We start from the raw sequence: 22,772 nt of genomic DNA on the forward strand, positions 1-22,772 counted from the left end.
CTGTATATTTTTTAATAGAAAAATCTGCTTTATGTTTTCCTTTTCAAAAATAAGAAACAATTTTCGTAAAATAATTACCCATTATTTTCATGTTAACAGTAGGCCATAGTCTTGACTTTGAGTTTTTGTCATTTTTTACAATTTGGATGATCTACAAAAATTGGGTTAACTTTTTTATTATTATAGAAAACAAACTTTATTATTATTATTATGATATTACTTTACATGAAACAAAAAGTGAAATAGGAAACTAATTAATTGGCACCTTTTATCTATTTACAACATTTCTTGTAAAAATAATGGTTTTTGAGAAACAGCGATATTTAGGTTTTTGCCATTTTTACAATCTGGGTAATTTTCAAAATTTGGTTTAACTTTTTTACTATTAGAGACAGAGACATGAAATAAAAAGTGAAATAGGAAACTAATTAATTGGCACCTTTTATGTATCTACAACATTTTTTGAAAAACTAATGGTTTTTGAGAAACAGTGAGATTTAGGTTTTTGCCATTTTTGCAATTTGGGTGATTTTCAAAAATTGGTTTAACTTTTTTACTATTAGAGACAGAGACATGAAACAAAAAGTGAAATGGGAAACTAATTAATTGGCACATTTTATGTATCAACAACATTTTTTTTTAAACTAATGGTTTTTGAGAAACAGTGAGATTTAGGTTTTTGCCATTTTTACAATTGGGGTGATTTTCGAAAATTTGGATAACTTTTTTGCTATTAGAGACAGAGACATGAAACAAAAAGTGAAATGAAAACCTAATTAATTAGCACCTTTTATGTATCTACAACATTTTTTGAAAAACTAATGGTTTTTGAGAAACAGTGAGATTTAGGTTTTTGCCATTTTTGCAATTTGGGTGATTTTCAAAAATTGGTTTAACTTTTTTACTATTAGAGACAGAGACATGAAACAAAAAGTGAAATGGGAAACTAATTAATTGGCACATTTTATGTATCTACAACATTTCTTGAAAAACTAATGGTTTTTGAGAAACAGACATATTTAGGTTATTTGATATTTTTATAATTGGAGTGATTTTCAAAAATTGGGTTAACTTTTTTACTATTAGAGACAGAGACATGAAACAAAAAGTGAAATGGGAAACTAATTAATTGGCACCTTTTATGTATCTACAACATTTATTGAAAAACTAATGGTTTTTGAGAAACAGACATATTTAGGTTATTTGATATTTTTATAATTGGAGTGATTTTCAAAAATTGGGTTAACTTTTTTACTATTAGAGACAGAGACATGAAACAAAAAGTGAAATGGGAAACTAATTAATTGGCACCTTTTATGTATCTACAACATTTTTTGAAAAACTAATGGTTTTTGAGAAACAGTGAGATTTAGGTTTTTGCCATTTTTGCAATTTGGGTGATTTTCAAAAATTGGTTTAACTTTTTTACTATTAGAGACAGAGACATGGAACAAAAAGTAAAATGGGAAACTAATTAATTGGCACATTTTATGTATCTACAACATTTTTTTTTAAACTAATGGTTTTTGAGAAACAGTGAGATTTATGTTTTTGCCATTTTTACAATTTGGGTGATTTTCAAAAATTGGTTTAACTTTTTTACTATTAGAGACAGAGACATGAAACAAAAAGTGAAATGGGAAACTAATTAATTGGCACATTTTATGTATCAACAACATTTTTTTTTAAACTAATGGTTTTTGAGAAACAGTGAGATTTAGGTTTTTGCCATTTTTACAATTGGGGTGATTTTCGAAAATTTGGATAACTTTTTTGCTATTAGAGACAGAGACATGAAACAAAAAGTGAAATGAAAACCTAATTAATTAGCACCTTTTATGTATCTACAACATTTTTTGAAAAACTAATGGTTTTTGAGAAACAGTGAGATTTAGGTTTTTGCCATTTTTGCAATTTGGGTGATTTTCAAAAATTGGTTTAACTTTTTTACTATTAGAGACAGAGACATGAAACAAAAAGTGAAATGGGAAACTAATTAATTGGCACATTTTATGTATCTACAACATTTCTTGAAAAACTAACGGTTTTTGAGAAATAGCGATATTTATGTTTTTGCCATTTTTACAATTTGGGTGATTTTCGAAAATTGGGATAACTTTTTTACTATTAGAGACAGAGATATGAAACAAAAAGTGAAATGGGAAACTAATTAATTGGCACCTTTTATGTATCTACAACATTTCTTGAAAAATTAATGGTTTTTGAGAAATAGCGATATTTATGTTTTTGCCATTTTTACAATTTGGGTGATTTTCAAAATTTGGGATAACTTTTTTACTATTAGAGACAGAGACATGAAACAAAAAGTGAAATGAAAAACTAATTAATTGGCACCTTTTATGTATCTACAACATTTTTTGTAAAACTAATGGTTTTTGGGAAACAGTAAGATTTATGTTTTTGCCATTTTTACAATTTGGGTGATTTTCGAAAATTGGGATAACTTTTTTACTATTAGAGACAGAGACATGAAACAAAAAGTGAAATGAAAACCTAATTAATTAGCACCTTTTATGTATCTACAAAATTTTTTGAAAAAATAATGGTTTTTGAGAAACAGTGAGATTTAGGTTTTTGCCATTTTTGCAATTTGGGTGATTTTCAAAAATTGGTTTAACTTTTTTACTATTAGAGACAGAGACATGAAACAAAAAGTGAAATGGGAAACTAATTAATTGGCACATTTTATGTATCTACAACATTTTTTTTTTAAACTAATGGTTTTTGAGAAACAGTGAGATTTATGTTTTTGCCATTTTTACAATTTGGGTGATTTTCAAAAATTGGTTTAACTTTTTGACTATTAGAGACAGAGACATGACATAAAAAGTGAAATAGGAAACTAATTAATTGGCATCTTTTATGTATCTACAAAATTTTTTAAAAAAATAATGGTTTTTGAGAAACAGTGACATTTAGGTTTTTTGTCATTTTTACAATTTGGGTCATTTTCCAAATTTGGGATAACTTTTTTACTATTAGAGACAGAGACATGAAACAAAAAGTGAAATGGGAAACTAATTAATTGGCACCTTTTATGTATCTACAACATTTCTTGAAAAACTAATGGTTTTTGAGAAACAGACATATTTAGGTTATTTGATATTTTTATAATTGGAGTGATTTTCAAAAATTGGGTTAACTTTTTTACTATTAGAGACAGAGACATGAAACAAAAAGTGAAATGGGAAACTAATTAATTGGCACCTTTTATGTATCTACAACATTTATTGAAAAACTAATGGTTTTTGAGAAACAGACATATTTAGGTTATTTGATATTTTTATAATTGGAGTGATTTTCAAAAATTGGGTTAACTTTTTTACTATTAGAGACAGAGACATGAAACAAAAAGTGAAATGGGAAACTAATTAATTGGCACCTTTTATGTATCTACAACATTTTTTGAAAAACTAATGGTTTTTGAGAAACAGTGAGATTTAGGTTTTTGCCATTTTTGCAATTTGGGTGATTTTCAAAAATTGGTTTAACTTTTTTACTATTAGAGACAGAGACATGGAACAAAAAGTAAAATGGGAAACTAATTAATTGGCACATTTTATGTATCTACAACATTTTTTTTTAAACTAATGGTTTTTGAGAAACAGTGAGATTTATGTTTTTGCCATTTTTACAATTTGGGTAATTTTCAAAAATTGGTTTAACTTTTTTACTATTAGAGACAGAGACATGAAACAAAAAGTGAAATGGGAAACTGATTAATTGGCACATTTTATGTATCTACAACATTTTTTGTAAAACTAATGGTTTTTGAGAAACAGTGAGATATAGGTTATTTGCCATTTCTACAATTTGGGCGAATTTCGAAACTTGGTATATAGAGATATAGAATATGTAGAAGTAAAGACTCAACAGGGATCAAGTTTAAGGGTGCAAAAGGCTAAGGGTGTCCAAATTCAAGTACTTCTGGAGATTTTTGAGTCTCTAGGGTGGATGATTAGTCATATGACTAGGAAAAGTTGTGAGTCAAAAGACAATTTTCATGACTAGATCATTTTAGAGTGTTAATAAAGTTTCCAAAGTAAAGTCTAGTTTTCTAGGTAAGTTGACAATTTTCCATTTGAATTCCAGGCTACAGCGGCGCCCACTGCGAAACCTCCGTGTGCGGCCCGCACGGGCAGGTGCTCGCCTTCTCGCGGAACGCGATCAAGTGCGACTGCCACGCGGGATTCACCGGCGACCGCTGCCAGACCGACCGCTGCGCCAACTTGTGCCGCAACGGCGCCACCTGCGTCCCCTCCACCCTGCGCTGCGTCTGCGCGCCCGGCTTCACGGGCGCGCGCTGCGATCAGCCGTTGTGCGCGCGCTGTTGCCAGAACGGCGGCGCGCAGGTGGCGGTGCGCAGCGGCCGCGTGTGCAACTGCACCGCCCGTTGGGGCGGCGAGTTCTGCGAGGTTTATTTGGGGAACGACAGTCCGTGCGGGGGCGGCTACTGTCGAAACGGCGGCGTGTGTCAAGTGTTGGCGGTCGGTGACGTGCCGAGTTGCCGCTGCGTCGAAGGGTGGGGCGGCGAGAGGTGCGATCGCAAGGGGGGGCTGTGCGAGGCGGTTTATTGTCTGAACGGGGGCAGTTGTGAGGTGGTCGGGGGTCGGGCGAGGTGTAGATGCCCCGACGGGTTCGAGGGGGAGGCTTGCGCGGAGGAGGCGGTTAAGGAGGAGGCTGGAGGCGGCACGGGCGGGAGCTCGGTGGAGGTGTCGGTCGCCGTCGTTTTAACCGTGGCCGCCCTTTTGTTGATCGTCTGCATCTGCTGGAACAAGGGGAGGTACGAGGTGTTGCATCAGAGACTGGAGGAGAACGACTTTAACAATCCGACGTACCAAGAGAGGGACGCGGAGCCCTTCAGTTTGGAGCGGGTGGACGAGGGGGCGGATCACGGGGTGAACTTCGGCAACCCCGTGTACGAGTCGGTGTACAACGGGGGCGGCGGGAGCGGCATCAGGGAGGAGAAGGCGAATCTGTTGGAGCACAGCGTGGAGGAGCCGCCCCCGCCCCCGGAGGGGCTCTAGGTTGTTTTTTAATTTGTGATTTTTTTTTAAATTTTAATTTGTAACGAGAGCAGCTCATTCTGTTGTGCCATTGATTTTTATATTTGTATTTTTTTTAAGAGTTTCTTGCCAAAATTGCAGCTCTCTAACTTAGGTTTAAGGCTATTCTAGGTTAAGTTTATACGGAGGAAAGGGGAAGGCTAATGACAGTTTTAGCAGTGGTGGATACTGCCAGGGGACACGGGTACTAACCCCCCAATTTTTTTAATAAAATAAAATAATTAAACTGTTACACGTCGCTTGGACTGCAAGATCTCGTTTCGGCATTTTAAAACAATGTACAGGAGACAGGTTACAGGTAATATTGTGAAACTGTAAACAAAAAACAAATTTCTTCGGGTGAACATAAACATTTAGCGTGGAAGTTCTTATCTAGGACCGTCCGGATAGTTTTATAAAGTAATTATTGTTGATTTACCATCAGTCGTACGCTGTGTTTACTTAATATAAAACACATTAATTTTTGAAAATTACTGCCTAGCGCTTTCGGCCGTAGGTCATCATCAGGGCTTAGGACATTGTCAAAGCAACGACACAGTTTAAAAAAAAAAGGGTAAATAGCATATTTGCTTATGGTACACTGTGTCCCATTTTCGATGAGAATGCATGATGGCTCTGTCATTTTTTAAGATATGGCTTCGCAGTTTTCCCGATCCTGTTATCACTCTTTTGTAAAACTGTTAAAGCGATAAACAGAAATATTCAAACTACTTTTGCTCCTGAAATACAGGACGAAAAATTCACTTGTGGAGATGTTATTATTACTCAGGCCCCGTATAAGATAAAAAAATAAATACTGCTTATAATATAGTTAGAAAAGTTTATAAAGAACCGGTGACATCAACAGGCGGCAAAATCCGCGCATCTCGTTATTCTATCGATCGGGTCAGATGACTATGTCGAGGTCTGAAGACAGTGGAGGCGGCACACTTGTTGAAATTATTAATATTTATTTGTACTAGAGTTTAAATAGCCCTAGATTTTTAGTAGGTATAGCTAGCGATATTATAAGTGCGTTTGATTTAGTTGAAATACCAACTAAGATTCGTTTAAAAAAATGTAGATAAATTAAAATTATATTTTTTAGCATTATGATGTGCCCATAAAAAATCTAATAAAAAATAGTTTTACTTACAGGAGGATGCAGTTCGCTAATTATTTTTAAAACAGGACTTCAAATAGGTAGCTGAAAATTATTTTTTATTCGCATTTTTAGGTATTTTAAACAACTTGTGTAAAGAAACAAATTGGTATAAGCTTAAAGTTTTATTTCATTATTTTGCATATTATATATTTTTATTCACTATCAGATAGTGTATTACAACCTAAATCAGATTCATCCGATGAAGACCATTCGATCTCTTCATCAGATGAGCCTGTATTTACTGTAAATTTTAAAGAATCCAATGCTTCATCAAAAAGGTGATGACTTCTGAAATATTGTTTTCCTATGTTGTCTATATGGTTGCAAATATTTATCCACTCATCATTCGAAATTTCCGCAAATTTCTGCCTTGTCAAAGTTTCGACATCCGCCAATTTAAAAGTGGAATTTCTGTTTGTTACCCAATTCTTAACAGTTGCCCAAATTTTTTCTATCGGATTAAGTTCTGGGTGGTATATGGAGGCAAACGTAACACAATATGTCCATGCTTTTCCATCAGGTCGTCCAACTTGGTTTTTATAGTACAGTTACATACTTTTTTTTATTTTCAGACACTATTTCATATAACTCTGTCTTGGTGAGTTTTGCATCAAATGTAAAATTACGTTCCTTGAGCCAGTCAACTATTTCCTGCTTTTTAGTTCCAGATGTAACATTCTTGACTACAGGCACATTGTGATAAGCTGCATTGTCTAATACTAGGACGGAATTAGGTAGTAAATTTGGAATTAACTGAAATAATCTCTCTCCCTTGGCTGTGAATTATTTGTCCCTGTTTGCCTACTTTCTTAGGTGACATCTAAAAAAAAATTAGAAAGTAAAAAAATTAATATACACATGCACACTCTAGGCTGTACATATATACCTACAAGTTAAATACCTATTATTTTGTCACTTAAAATCAAAGTATATTTTAAATAATATAATTTTTAACAGTAATTAATTTTCATTTATTTTTTTAAATTATTTGACAATTGAATAATTTAAACCAATTTTACTTACCTTTTATAATAAAAATCGGATAGTCTAACTAAAAAACCTATAGTCTATCACTATTATACTTTAAAAAAAAACACAACAGATTTTAAATGCCTTATAACACGATTAACTCACTTTTCGTACGAGACGACACTGAGTAGGCCTCCAGGCTACGTCATAGGCTTTAAATTCCCGACAGGTACAAAGAAACGAAGTACGGCGGCTGCTTTGTTCTTGCAGTTTCTTTAATAAGAAGCGAGAGAAAATATGTTGCGGTCGTCTTTTCTCTCTGCCACCGGATTTTCTATCGATTTTGTGTTGAAAAATGGGTTTGTGCGCATATTGAGCAGCCGGTTCTTTATAAACTTTTTTACCTATAGATATTTCGACATAAAAGTCAGTGGCGTATTTCGAATAATTTTTTAGAGTACTGTTTTTAAGATTGAACGGTAACTTGGTATTTTTTTAAACGGAACGCCCTGTACATTTTAACGTCAAATTTTTGCATTTTATTTTCTTTCAATCGAATCTTTAATACATTTTAGCTTGAAAAATGAGAATAATCCATATTTATGTTTGTTTTTACAGCCTGACAAATAACTTAATTTACCTCCGTGTCGTGGGGGCCTAAAGTGTCCCCTGGCTTCTATAAAAGAATTTAATATGACAGAAGTGTCATTTCGGCCTCCCCCCACCGCTCCTTTGACATTTTTAAAACTACTTTTTATGCTCGTATTTTTGATATTATTTTACTTTTCCAAAAAAATAAACAAGTGTAACAAGTCCATTTTCTATAACTCGATACGTCCAAAAAAAGTGCGTGTAAATAATTTTTAAGAAGTTTTATCGTGAAGTATTTTATGGTTGTGCCAAGTACATACATACAGCAAGAAGGTGTTTTTTTTGTTATAATTTTTTTTTAACTAAAATGACCCTTTTTACGTCATCGTTTTTTGCTCAATTTAATGAAACCGCTCGATTTTAGTGTTTTACCTAACAAACTGGTCGCTTTCTCACTCGATTTTTTATACCATTACAAGGGTTACTGTAAGGATTTTTATCAAACAATTTAGTGAATAAGTAAATGTCTATGAAATATTCAATGTTCGTGTTTTTATTTACGCCTCACCTAGATAAAGGTAAGTCTGATGCACAAGGTCAAACTATAGTCGTCAGTCTACTGAGTGTCTGTGCGTTGAAAGGCGATGGCTGTCTCTCGTGGATGTCTCTCTTGTACGATGTGACCTTGGCGTGACCTTGAGTCAAGGTCAAACTATATTCGTCAGTCTACTGAGTGTGCGTTGAAAGACTAACTACCTAGCTATATATTTAAATGAAAGCTCTATCTTTAATAACAAAAAAGTTATGCAAAATTTTCGATCTAATAAAGTAGGGTCAATTGGGGTAAATGTAAACTGGGGTAATTGTAGACACATCTAAAATAAGAAACATAACTACATTTAGATTTCAAATTTGGCGCGAAGCTCGAAATAGTGATTCGAGTCGTGCCGACGTTGGGCGAACTCGGTTTCCCTCGAAATTTTACTCCTGTTTGTGCTCTTCTTGCATTAGTTGGCTGATCCAATTTGATGTGTTTGGTGGTTTTATGTTGAATTTCGGCACTGAAGTTTTCGAATGCAAATCATCGAGGTAAGTTAGATATTTCATTTGGACATTGTTTGTTATACTATTGTGTCTATTTTACGCCTTAATGTCTGTCGACAAATTTTATAATCACTAAAATAATTCAGTGTTTACATTTCCCCCTAATAAATTTGTTCTTGGGGAAAATGTATACACTCTTTTGGGCTAATTGTAAACATGATAAAATTAGTGTCTCGCCGATAATTTATGTAAAATGAGTAATTTCTTTATCTTGTTGCAGTGTAAAGATGCCTCGTACTTACGTACTCGTACGAAAAAAGAAGCACCTTCTTATACAACTGAAGAAGTTGCGAATGCCTTTGCAGATGTCCAAAATAAAAATAAAACGTATTGTCAAGCAGAAACGTTCTATGGTGTTCCCAGATCAGTTATTTACCAAAGGATAGGAGGAAGAAAGACTCCATTAAATGTGACAAAGGGTGGACGTTCCCAAGTTTTATCCTCAGATATCGAAAATAAAATAGTGAAATGTTTCAAATTGGCACGTACTGCGATGGGTCTACCATGTGACAAAGCAGAACTTAGACAACTGGTTGGAGAGTATGTTAATGCAAAAGGGTGAAGAACACCATTTAAAAATGGAGTACCGGGAGAAGACTGGTACTACTCATTCATGAGAAGACATACAGATTCTGGTTTCTTAAGAGACAGACAACTGCCTCTTAAGAAACCGGAACATTTGCAAAAACTGCGGAAGGATGCTAGAAAACCTGAGATCGTCTACCATTTTTTTGATGACCTGAAAAGAATCATTGATGAAAATAATTTAGATGATAAAGGAAGTTTTATTTTTAATGCTGACGAGTCAGGTTTTAATAATGATCTCTATCGTATTAGGGCAATTGGAGAGAAAGGAAAGGCCCTGTGCCGGATATCAATTCAAGGGAGCTGGAGTTCAGGCTCGTTGGACTTCCAATAGCGCTTATCCAGGAACTTTATATATGCGGCCTCCACTAATGGATGGATGGAGGAGCCGCAATTTTTCCATTGGTTTACGACAGGGTTTATACCTCACATTAAAGATTTACGAACTTCCCAAAACCTTCTAGATCAAGCAGCTCTACTGTTGTATGATGGTCACAGCAGTCATATGAGCGTCAGAATTATTGAAGAGGCAATGGACAACAATATTATTTTGATAAAGTTTCCATCTTACGGATAAGCTTCAGCCTTTGGACAAGTGTGTCTTTGGACCCTTAAAGGTGAACTGGAATAAACAATTGGTGAAGTTTGTTAAGGACGAATGGGACGAGGGTGTGGACGGCTAACTAAGGAAAAATTTACCGAATTACTTGGCATTACTTGGCAAGAGTCTATGGTTTCTAGCAATATTATATCTGGATTTAAAAATACTGGCGTATACCCAGTTGATTGAAACAAATTCCCACAAAATGAATTTACACCAGAAGACTTGGCCAAATACGAAGCTGCCCTCAAAGCTCCGAAATCTGTAACATCCGATGCTATTATTATCCAACCAGTATCCTCTAAATCAACTGTTGTTGCAATTTCTGAACCAAACCCACTTTTACCCACGGTCGACGATCAAATGCCTTCAACTTCATCATGTTGTAGTCAACATCATTCAGTGTTGTCAGCTGAAAGCCGACAGCAGCCTTCTACATCGTCAACTGACTACCAAAAATTATTAGTGGCATCTACCCATAGTCCACAACCATCGACGTCATCGTCTATCAGTAAATCGACAGAAATTACCAATATTTTCTTGCCACTCAGCCGCCGTGAAGATATTATTGAAGAGAAAAAACAAGTCATATCGAGATTAAAGCAACAAAGATATGGAGAGGTACTAACAACCAACCAAGTCTTGGAAAGACTAAGAGAAGAAGAAAAAAAAGGAAAAAAAGGCTAATCCGAAAACGGACAACAAAAAGTTAAAGCCGAAATTGACAAAAATGAGAAGTGAACCAGTTGCAGATTCGGAAAGTTCTGATGGAGAAATAAGTCTAGGTCATACTGATGATGAAATAGATTGGGCAGAACCGGAAAAACCATATAGATAAAGAGCTTAAAACAGTCGAGAGTTCAGACTTGTCCACAAGGAAATTTATCCTTGTGCAGTTCAAAGGTGGAAAGAGAAAGACTACTCTTCTTAAATATGTGTGTTTAATTGAAGCTGTGGATGAAAAATTAACGGAAATCAAAGTGACTGGTCTTAAATCCTGGCATGCATCAAAAATGCTTTTCTACATTGTTGAAACTGATGTCAGTTATATAACCTTGAATCAAATCATTGGTGTGCTTCCCGATCCTGGCATTCAAATGAAGGGAGAGAGAATACTATACAAAATTCCAGCAATAGTTTATGAGCAAAACTATTTTTTTTATAACTATAATATTATTATAATTACATACTTAAAATAAATTTCTTTTATTAGCGTTCTGAAAAATAGTTTAGTTTTAGATAAAATAAACAGAACTGTTGGAAAATATTTACTTTTATCTCGATTTTTTCTTTATATTGCAAGCAAAACCTTTAAGCTCACATTATTTTGGGGTAAATGTAAACACGACTTATATCAAAAAATATTTTGCTACACAGCGACTTTATATAGTTCGTTTATATTTGTCCCAGGTTATTTTCTGGTAGAGTAAATGTGTCAAGAGATGCTTGTTTACAATTACCCCTAAAGAGTAACTAGTACTATCTAGTAATTATCAAGGAAGATACTATGAGCTATCTGACTGCTAATTTACATATATAAAATAATGCGTTATGTCCCCAAAAATCGTTTAGCAAGTCAAAACATTAAATATCGTCCACAATTACCACAATTGACCCTACATGTTAATGGTAAAAAACCGAAATTTCGATTTTTCTCAAAAACTATAAATTTTTGAGTTTTTGATAATTACGTACAAGATGCCGCTTCACTAGGAGTACTTGACAGTTTTTAAATGAAAGCGTTATCTTTAATAGCAAGAAAGTTATGCAAGATTTTCGATCTAATAAAGTACATGTTAATGGTAAAAAACCGAAATTTCGATTTTTCTCAAAAACAATAAATTTTTTAATTTTTGATAATTACGTGCAAGATGCCCCTTCACTAGGAGTACTTGACAGTTTTTAAATGAAAGCTCTATCTTTAATAGCAAAAAAATTATGCAAAATTTTCGATCTAATAAAGTACATGTTAATAGTAAAAAAAACGAAATTTCGATTTTTCACAAAAACTATAATTTTTTTAATTTTTGATAATTACGTACAAGATGCTCCTTCACTAGGAGTACTTAACAGTTTTTAAATGAAAGCTCTATCTTTATTAACAAAAAAGTTATGCAAAATTTTTAAATCAATAAAATACCTGAAATTTCAGTTTTTCAACCTTTTAAGTTTTTTTTACAATGAGTGCGACAGAGATAAACTTATAAACTACAAAGTCCACCCATAAGCCAGATTTGATCCCAGGTGACTTTTTTTTAATTTTCTTACTAAAAACTGATTAAAAAGACTTGAATCATACTATCCCCCTAGCACATTCCGTTCTACAATAATTATAAAAACAAACACGATATAGCTTGACTTGCCTTAATCCTAACTTTTTCTGACTCGTTTTGCATCAGTCTGATCAGTTTATCACAGACAGTTTCCAGTGAAACTTTCGGTTTATTCTCGGGTAGTAGTTCGGCGTAGAACAAACCGGTGACAAGGGCGGCATTGGCCCTTAGACACGACCTTTAAACCAATTCGTCCTCGATTTGACCCCCAAATAACCTTGATATCATTGATTCCATAAATCCCTATTAAATTCAAAATATATTACAGACAAACTGCATGTATATTACATTTAAGTGCTGCCATTTACTTACCATGCGTTTAATTAACTCCTTAATAAAATCCGTGAACATCAAGTCGGTGTCGTCGCCCAAACACTCCTGGATCATGCGGTTTACCTCCGGACAATCCGGATAAAAACCGACCTTCTGGATCGTACTTTTACAGGCCTAAATGGGGTCCATGCATGAGTAAAGTGAGTAAAATGATCCAAAAAAGTCATACCTTGACAACATGGATCGCATAGATGCAAGAGTAAAGTGATGAGGTTCCCTTGGATCTGCTCCTTGAATGCCTCCAAATTGGTCTCCTGACCAAGGGACGTTGCCAGATCTCCTAATAACTGGATCGAGGATCTCCTTAGACGTGGATCCTCTTGACTGAATAGCAACTTGATCCTCACTGCTGCGGTAACTTGAGAGGGATGGAATTTGTACCCTGGCAAGCTGTTCAGGAGTTTCGAGAAGGATTGCAAGGATTCCAGGATCAGCTCGCTTTCGTTCCTAGATAAGGAAGAAAAGGTCGATCATTTTGTAAATGATTAAGTTAAGAGTAGAAACTTTCAAGGAACCTACGGTTGAGTAGCTCGTTGTCGAGTTATTTCTTTGGGTCCCATTTATTTATTAAGAAATAAATCCTGAAATTTTCACTGAATTGACTTAGAAAATGGATAATGTTGATAATGTGGACTAAAAACTCATTAAAATCCATATCGAGATTTGATCACCAGAAACATAGTCAGTGATAATCACAGGAAAGCTTGCTGGTCAATAAAATCAATCAATTAATAAATTATCACCGTTAAAATTTGATGATTTATTTGTGATTCTCATGGAAGAGATTTATTCAAAGTAAGTATATGTGAACGTCGTCCAGGCATTTGAGGTTTTTAAAGAAGAAGAGGGAGAGGAAGAAGAAGAAGCAGAAGAAACTTTGGGCTCAACTGCCTGTAAGAATTCAATAATTTCATCCAGGTATTTAAAAAAGAAGAAGAAGATGAGAGGTAGCAGTAACCAAAGTAAGAGAGAAATGTGGAAGGGAAAGGGACAGACAATGAGACGTCTACAGGAGTGGAGGAAACTCGATGGTAGTCTGTCCCTTTTCCTCCCTCGTTTCCCTCTCGCTCTTGTTACTGCTACTTCTCTTCTTCTTCTTCTTGTTCCTCTTCTTCTTTTTCAAAGCTGTCAAATACCCGGAAGAAGTTATTGATGTGCCAGACCTGCCATTCCGCCCATCATTTAAGCAAAATAAAAAAAAATTAAATTTTAATTAAACAAATAGGAAGGAAGGTTTGATAGTCACGTGACCTTAAAACATAGTCGTTTTTTTCATTCCTCTTCTTCTTTTTCAAAGCTGTCAAATACATAAATCCTTGCCCCCCCACCCACCCCGCACAATTTTCCAGTGAAACATTCTTCTGCAAAAACACTGTTTTTGGTCAACAATTCTTAATTTATTAACACTTTTTTGTATTAAATATTTCTCTATAATATTATTATCGAATTGAAAAACTATATATTGGATCATGGTCTTTGTTCTATTTTAAAAAACAATGATTTTGCAGAAGAATTTCTCACTGGTAAGGTGTGTGGGGTGGGTGGGTGTGGGGGTAAGAGTAATTTTATTAAAAAACAGTTATTTTCTGCAAGAAACACCGTTTTTCAGTAACATTACCCTTAGCCTCCCACCCACCCCACACACGTTACCAGTGAGAAATTCTTCTGCAAAATCACAGTTTTTCGTCCATAATCCTTAATTAATTAACACTGCTTTTGTATTAAATATTTATATATAAAATAATTAACAAATTCAAATACTATATATTGGGTCAGGGCCTTTGTTCTTCTGGGGCTATTTTCTTTATTTAAATTTTAACTACTGAATAAAAATGAAAATATAATAAGAGAAAAAGAGGGCACCTGTTTAACAGCTCCTTAGCTTAATTTAACAAACCCTGATTCAACTTCAAATAAGCAAATGTAAAAATTAGTAATTCTAATCTTTTCTTCGTTTCACAATAACTTAACCTCAAACCCTCTTTAGATGATTCTCAAATAATAAAAATTAAACTCGAATACAAATTTTCCCATAAATCGCATCGTTTATCATCATTTATGAGAGATTTTCTCCTCGTTATCCTTCTAGACAAACACAAATCAAAACTCCTAAAGATCCTACGGAAACTGCACCGTTTATCTTCGCACGAGGAAAGAATGAAACTCGATTATCGAACAATTGCGGCAAAAAAACGAAAAGTCATGAAGGGTCAGTGCGGCGGTACCACAGGAACCCAACGATAAACTAGAACACCGAGTGTCCACCGAACTGGGTCGAATTTTGGACGATCTAAATGCCATTTTGAACGGCAAATTTAAGGTACATACGGTAATTTTCATAAAATATAAATAGGTAAAAAAATAATCAAGCGGTGCTAAATCGGGTGTGCGGGGAGGCCATTCGGTCCGACCCCTTTGACCACCCATTAGAAAAGGTCTCATTTAACAACTTTATTAATTTATTTAATTCACAATAATAATAACTATCTTGTAAAAATTTTCCCTTTTTACGACTGTACCTTAGTTTTTTGTGTTTTTTTTTTGTTTAATCCTAAAGTGAAAATCCATTGATTTTTATTCTGTTGTTTTAGCCTTTGTAAGTGTGAATCCGCGGTTCTTAATCCCCGGTAAATAACGTAAAAATCAAGCGGTCAAAGTGTCTTAAAAGACTTTTTTGAAGGTTTTTGAGCGATTTATCGAATTATTAAAAAAAAATAATTTTCCTAAAAAAAAATTTTTTTGCACAAAATTTTTTTAATTTTTCGAAAATCTTTTATAACTTCTTAATTCTTCGATTTACGGCAAAATGTTATTCTATATGATTTGTTCTATTTTCGATTGTGAATCTAATGCTAAAAGAAAATTTTCCATTTTCCCACTAGTTTTTGAGAAAATGAGGAAAAACTGTCTAGAGGTTTTTATCAATTTTCTGGAAAACTGTTGGACCTAAAAATTACTTTTTTATTGCATCTGATGCGCATTGAAATTCCCAACAACTTTTGTTTTAACAGTTTCTTTCTACGACCAACAGTTTTCCAGAAAAAAAATAAAATCCGAAATCATGAACATTTTTTCCAGGGGTACCCCTTTGGATTTTTTGACGAAGACTTTTGGGGTATAACTTTTTTCAGGTACATTTTTCAAAAAAGTGTTATAAGACTTTTTTGAAGCATTTTGAGTGAATTATCGACTTGCCAAAAAAAAATTAAATTTTTCAAAAAAATTTTTTTTTTCCAATTTTGCACCTAAAATTTTTAATTTTTTCGAAAATCTTTTATAACTTCTTTATTTTTTGATCTACGGCAAAATGTTATTCTATATGATTTGTTCTATTTTTGATTATGAATCTAATGCTAAAAAAAATTTTTCCATTTTTCCACTAGTTTTTAAGAAAATGAGGAAAAACTGTCTAGAGGTTTTTATCAATTTTCTGGAAAACTGTTGGACCTAAAAATTACTTTTCTATTGCATCTAATGCGCATTGGAATGCCCAACAACTTTTATTTTAATAGTTTCTTTCTACGACCAACAGTTTTCCAGAAAAAAAATAAAATCCGAAATCATGAACATTTTTTCCAGGGGTACCCCTTTGGATTTTTTGGCGAAGACTTTTGGGGTATAACTTTTTTCAGGTATATTTTTCAAAAAAGTTTAATAAGACTTTTTTGAAGAATTTTGAGTGAATTATCGACTTGCCAAAAAAAAATTAAATTTTTCAAAAAAAATTTTTTTTTCAATTTTGCACCTAAAATTTTTTATTTTTTCGAAAATCTCTAATAACATCTTTATTTTTCGATTTACGGCAAAATGTTATTCTATATGATTTGTTCTATTTTCGATTGTGAATCTAATGCTAAAAGAAAATTTTCCATTTTCCCACTAGTTTTTGAGAAAATGAGGAAAAACTGTCTAGAGGTTTTTATCAATTTTCTGGAAAACTGTTGGACCTAAAAATTACTTTTCTATTGCATCTAATGCGCATTGAAATTCCCAACAACTTTTATTTTAACAGTTTCTTTCTACGACCAACAGTTTTCTAAAAAAAAAATAAAATCCGAAATCATGAACATTTTTCCAGGGGTACCCCTTTGGATTTTTTGACGAAGACTTTTGGGGTATAACTTTTTTCAGGTATATTTTTCAAAAAAGTTTTATAAGACTTTTTTGAAGCATTTTGAGTGAATTATCGATTTGCCCAAAAAAAATTTAATTTTTCCGAAAAATTTCTTTTTTCAATTTTGCACTTAAAATTTCTTATTTTCTCGAAAATCCTTCATAACTTCTTTATTTTTGGATTTAGAGCAAAATGTTATTCTATATGATTTGTTCTATTTTCGATTGTGAATCTAATGCTAAAAGAAAATTTTCCATTTTCTCACCAGTTTTCGAGAAAATGAGGAAAAACTGTTAAGAGGTTTTTTCCGGTTTTCTGGAAAACTGTTTGACCTAAAAATTATTTTTCAATTGCATCTGATGCGCATGAAAATTTTAAACAACTTTTGTCTTAACAGTTTTTTTCTTCAACAAATAGTTTTCCAGAAAAAAAATAAAAACCGAAATCATGAACATTTTTCCAGGGGTACCCCTTTGGATTTTTTGAGGAAGACTTTTTGGGTATAACTTTTTTCTCGTACATTTTTCAAAAAAGTGTTATGAGACTTTTTTGAGGCATTTTGGGTGATTTATCGATATGCCAAAAAAAAAATTTATTTAAATAAAAAAAAATTTGTTCACTTTTTCACCTAAAATTTTCTCGAAAATCCTCCATAACTTCTTTATTTTTCGATTTAGGGCAAAATGTTATTCTATATGATTTGTTCTATTTTGGATTGTGAATCTAACGCTGAAAGAAAAATTTCCATTTTCCTACTAGTTTTCGAGAAAATGAGGAAAAACCTGTTGAGAGATTCCAAATTTTCCAGGCGTATTTTTATACTGGTAAATTCGTTCCAAACGTACTTTTACCCATGTAGTTATATGTTTTTACACGTAAAATTTTCCCAATCTATAAAAAATTGGTGCAAGTGAGTTTGACCTCGCGGTTAATTCTCAAGGTCACTAGAAGGTCGACACAAGGTGAGAGGTTCGAAGAAAAATTGGTGCAAGTGAGTCTGACCTCGCGGGTAATTCTCAAGGTCACTAGAAGGTCGACACAAGGTGAGAGGTTCGAAGAAAAATTGGTGCAAGTGAGTTTGACCTCGCGGTTAATTCTCAAGGTCACTAGAAGGTCGACACAAGGTGAGAGGTTCGAAGAAAAATTGGTGCAAGTGAGTTTGACCTCGCGGTTATTTCTCAAGGTCACTAGAAGGTCGACACAAGGTGAGAGGTTCGAAGAAAAATTGGTGCAAGTGAGTTTGACCTCGCGGTTAATTCTCAAGGTCACTAGAAGGTCGACACAAGATGAGAGGTTCGAAGAAAAATTGGTGCAAGTGAGTTTGACCTCGCGGTTAATTCTCAAGGTCACTAGAAGGTCGACACAAGGTGAGAGGTTCACAGAAAAATTGGTGCTAGTGAGTTTGACCTCGCGGTTAATTCTCAAGGTCACTAGAAGGTCGACACAAGGTGAGAGGTTCGAAGAAAAATTGGTGCAAGTGATTTTGACCTCGCGGGTAATTCTCAAGGTCACTAGAAGGTCGACACAAGGTGAGAGGTTCGAAGAAAAATTGGTGCAAGTGAGTTTGACCTCGCGGTTAATTCTCAAGGTCACTAGAAGGTCGACACAAGGTGAGAGGTTCGAAGAAAAATTGGTGCAAGTGAGTTTGACCTCGCGGGTAATTCTCAAGGTCACTAGAAGGTCGACACAAGGTGAGAGGTTCGAAGAAAAATTGGTGCAAGTGAGTTTGACCTCGCGGTTAATTCTCAAGGTCACTAGAAGGTCGACACAAGGTGAGAGGTTCGAAGAAAAATTGGTGCAAGTGAGTTTGACCTCGCGGTTATTTCTCAAGGTCACTAGAAGGTCGACACAAGGTGAGAGGTTCGAAGAAAAATTGGTGCAAGTGAGTTTGACCTCGCGGTTATTTCTCAAGGTCACTAGAAGGTCGACACAAGGTGAGAGGTTCGAAGAAAAATTCGTGCAAGTGAGTTTGACCTCGCGGTTAATTCTCAAGGTCACTAGAAGGTCGACACAAGGTGAGAGGTTCACAGAAAAATTGGTGCTAGTGAGTTTGACCTCGCGGTTAATTCTCAAGGTCACTAGAAGGTCGACACAAGGTGAGAGGTTCGAAGAAAAATTGGTGCAAGTGATTTTGACCTCGCGGGTAATTCTCAAGGTCACTAGAAGGTCGACACAAGGTGAGAGGTTCGAAGAAAAATTGGTGCAAGTGAGTTTGACCTCGCGGTTAATTCTCAAGGTCACTAGAAGGTCGACACAAGGTGAGAGGTTCAAAGAAAAATTGGTGCAAGTGAGTCTGAACTCGCGGGTAATTCTCAAGGTCACTAGAAGGTCGACACAAGGTGAGAGGTTCGAAGAAAAATTGGTGCAAGTGAGTTTGACCTCGCGGTTAATTCTCAAGGTCACTAGAAGGTCGACACAAGGTGAGAGGTTCGAAGAAAAATTGGTGCAAGTGAGTCTGACCTCGCGAATAATTTTCAAGGTCACTAGAAGGTTGAGACAAGGTGAGAGGTTCAAAGAAAAATTGGTGCAAGTGAGTCTGACCTCGCGGGTAATTCTCAAGGTCACTAGAAGGTCGACACAAGGTGAGAGGTTCCAAGAAAAATTGGTGCAAGTGAGTTTGACCTCGCGGTTAATTTTTAAGGTCACTAAAAGGTCGACACAAGGTGAGAGGTTCGAAGAAAAATTGGTGCAAGTGATTTTGACCTCGCGGTTAATTTTCAAGGTCACTAGAAGGTCGACACAAGGTGACAGGGTCGAAGAAAAATTGGTGCAAGTGAGTTTACTTCGCGGATAGTTTTCAAGGTCACTAGGAGGTCGAGACAAGGTGAGAGGTTCGAAGAAAAATTTGTGCAAGTGAGTTTGACCTCGCGGTTAATTCTCAAGGTCACTAGAAGGTCGACACAAGGTGAGAGGTTCGAAGAAAAATTGGTGCAAGTGAGTTTGACCTCGCGGGTAATTCTCAAGGTCACTAGAAGGTCGACACAAGGTGAGAAGTTCGAAGAAAAATTGGTGCAAGTGAGTCTGACCTCGCGAATAATTTTCAAGGTCACTAGAAGGTCGAGACAAGGTGACAGGGTCGAAGAAAAATTGGTGCAAGTGATTTTGACCTCGCGGTTAATTTTCAAGGTCACTAGAAGGTCGACACAAGGTGTCCACCTTCTAGTGACCTTGAAAATTATCCGCGAGGTCATATTCACATGCTTTTATTTTCTACGAACTACCTACCTTGTCTCGACCTTCTAGTGACCTTGAAAATTATCCGCGAGGTCAAACTCACTTGCACCAATTTTTCTAACAACTACTCACCTTGTGTCGACCTTGTAGTGACCTTGAAAATTAACCGCGAGGTCATATTCACTTGTACTTATTTTCTACGAACCACTTGACTTGTGTAGACCTTCTAGTGACCTTGAAAATTATCCGCGAGGTCAAACTCCCTTGAATCAATTTTTCTAACAACTACTCACCTTGTGTCGACCTTCTAGTGACCTTGAAAATTATCCGCGAGGTCAAACTCACTTGCACCAATGTTTCTAACAACTACTCACCTTGTGTCGACCTTGTAGTGACCTTGAAAACTAACCGCGAGGTCATATTCACTTGCGCTTATTTTCTAACAACTACTCACCTTGTGCCGACCTTCTAGTGACCTTGAAAATTAACCGCGAGGTCATATTCACTTGCACTTATTTTCGACAAACTACTCACCTTGTGTCGACCTTCTAGTGACCTTGAAAATTATTCGCGAGGTCAGACTCACTTGCACCAATTTTTCTTCGAACCTCTCACCTTGTGTCGACCTTCTAGTGACCTTGAAAATTATCCGCGAGGTCAAACTCCCTTGAAACAATTTTTCTAACTACTCACCTTGTGTCGACCTTCAAGTGACCTTGAAAATTATCCGCGAGGTCATATTCACTTGCTTTTATTTTCTACGAACTACCTACCTTGTCTCGACCTTCTAGTGTCCTTGAAAATTATCCGCGAGGTCAAACTCACTTGCACCAATTTTTCTAACAACTACTCACCTTGTGTCGACCTTGTAGTGACCTTGAAAATTAACCGCGAGGTCATATTCACTTGCACTTATATTCTACGAACTACTTAACTTGTGTCGACCTTCTAGTGACCTTGAAAATTAACCGCGAGGTCATATTCACTTGCACTTATTTTCGACAAACTACTCACCTTGTGTCGACCTTCTAGTGACCTTGAAAATTATCCGCGAGGTCAAACTCCCTTGAATCAATTTTTCTAACAACTACTCACCTTGTGTCGACCTTCTAGTGACCTTGAAAATTATCCGCGAGGTCAAACTCACTTGCACCAATTTTTCTAAGAGCTACTTACCTTGTGTCGACCTTGTAGTGACCTTGAAAACTAACCGCGAGGTCATATTTACTTGCACTTATTTTCTTCAAAACTACTCACCTTGTGTCGACCTTCTAGTGACCTTGAAAATTTATCCGCGAGGTCATATTCACTTGTGCTTATTTTCGACAAACTACTCACCTTGTGTAGACCTTCTAGTGACCTTGAAAATTATTCGCGAGATCAAACTCACTTGCACCAATTTTTCTAACATCTACTTACCTTGATTCGACCTTCAAGTGACCTTGAAAATACCTTTCAAGGTCAATTTTACTTAATACAATAAACTGTATTCTTCTGTCCCAACTTAGGCGTCCATTTGATGGTACTTCCCGAGTACCATCATGATTTCACTTCTTCTTCTTCTCGTTCTTTAATGTTGTAAAATTTTCAGATGACCACTCGACCACCGAGGACGAGAGAAAGAAGAAGAAGCATCAGAAACGCAACGAACAAAGACAACTCAAAATCGAGATAGAGAAACGCAAGGGTTACGCCGAAGACGCCTCGAAGGAGAACTACAGCATGTGGGTACCACCAACCGATCAAACCGGAGACGGTCGTACCAGTTTGAAAGAAAAATTCGGTTATTAATTAAAGAAACAACAAAATCAAGTTTATTAATATTTTATTATTATTATCATTTAATGTCCACTTAACTATAAAGATTCAAAGCGTTCTATTCCTAACAGTCTATTGGATACAATAAATGGTACTTACTAAATATCACATAGGAAAATTTTATTTATCCCCTTTCCTCCTACCTCCTCCTGCTTACAAAAGTATATGGGGTAAGTATACTTAATAATAATATCTTTGTCTAACTCATTATAGTACCTAGGGAACTTGTACTAATAAAAAAGTTATGCAAAATGTTCGATCTAATAAAGTACATGTTAATAGTTAAAAAACCGAAATTTCGATTTTTCTCAAAAACTATAATTTTTTCAGTTTTTAATTATTACGTACAAGGTGCCCCTTTGCAAGGAGTACTTGACAGTTTTTGAATGAAAGCTGTATCTTTAATTACAAAAAAGTTATGCAAAATTTACGATCTAATAAAGTACATGTGAATGGTCAAAAACCGAAATTTCGATTTTTTTCAAAAACTACAATTTTTTCAGTTTTTAATTATTACGTACAAGGTGCCCCTTTGCAAGGAGTACTTGACAGTTTTTAAATGAAAGCTCTATCTTTAATACCAAAAAAGTTATGCAAAATTTACGATCTAATAAAGTACATGTTAATTGTAAAAAACCGAAATTTCAATTTTTTTCAAAAACTACAATTTTTTTAGTTTTTGATTATTACGAACAAAGTGCCCCTTTGCAAGGAGTACTTGACAGTTTTTAAATGAAAACTCTATCTTTAATACTAAAAAAGTTATGCAAAATTTACGATCTAATAAAGTACATGTTAATTGTAAAAAACCGAAATTTCAATTTTTTTCAAAAACTACAATTTTTTTAGTTTTTAATTATTACGCACAAGGTGCCCCTTTGCAAGGAGTACTTGACAGTTTTTTAATGAAAGCTCTATC

At 35.0% G+C, this 22,772-nt stretch overlaps 1 protein-coding gene across 14 annotated transcripts in view; it reads left to right on the forward strand.

Annotated features, from left to right (window-relative positions):
• LOC126747571 (prolow-density lipoprotein receptor-related protein 1) overlaps positions 1 to 21,961 on the forward strand; it is a 236,401-nt gene extending 214,440 nt beyond the window's left edge. Inside the window, exons 63-66 of one of the 14 annotated variants that reach the window (XR_007664236.1) lie at positions 4,114 to 5,048; positions 14,837 to 15,067; positions 17,802 to 17,882; positions 18,126 to 18,186. Coding sequence is in view for 3 of the 14 variants with exons in the window: in XM_050456309.1 (XP_050312266.1) it covers positions 4,114 to 5,048 (935 nt within the window). In the remaining 11 variants the exon portion in view is untranslated. The other 13 variants (XR_007664241.1, XR_007664238.1, XR_007664239.1 and 10 more) reach the window with 13 other exon arrangements.
• The last annotated feature ends 811 nt before the right edge of the window (positions 21,962 to 22,772 follow it).

The sequence above is a fragment of the Anthonomus grandis genome, chromosome 19, assembly GCF_022605725.1.
Source record: "Anthonomus grandis grandis chromosome 19, icAntGran1.3, whole genome shotgun sequence".
Taxonomy (NCBI): Eukaryota; Metazoa; Arthropoda; class Insecta; order Coleoptera; family Curculionidae; genus Anthonomus; species Anthonomus grandis.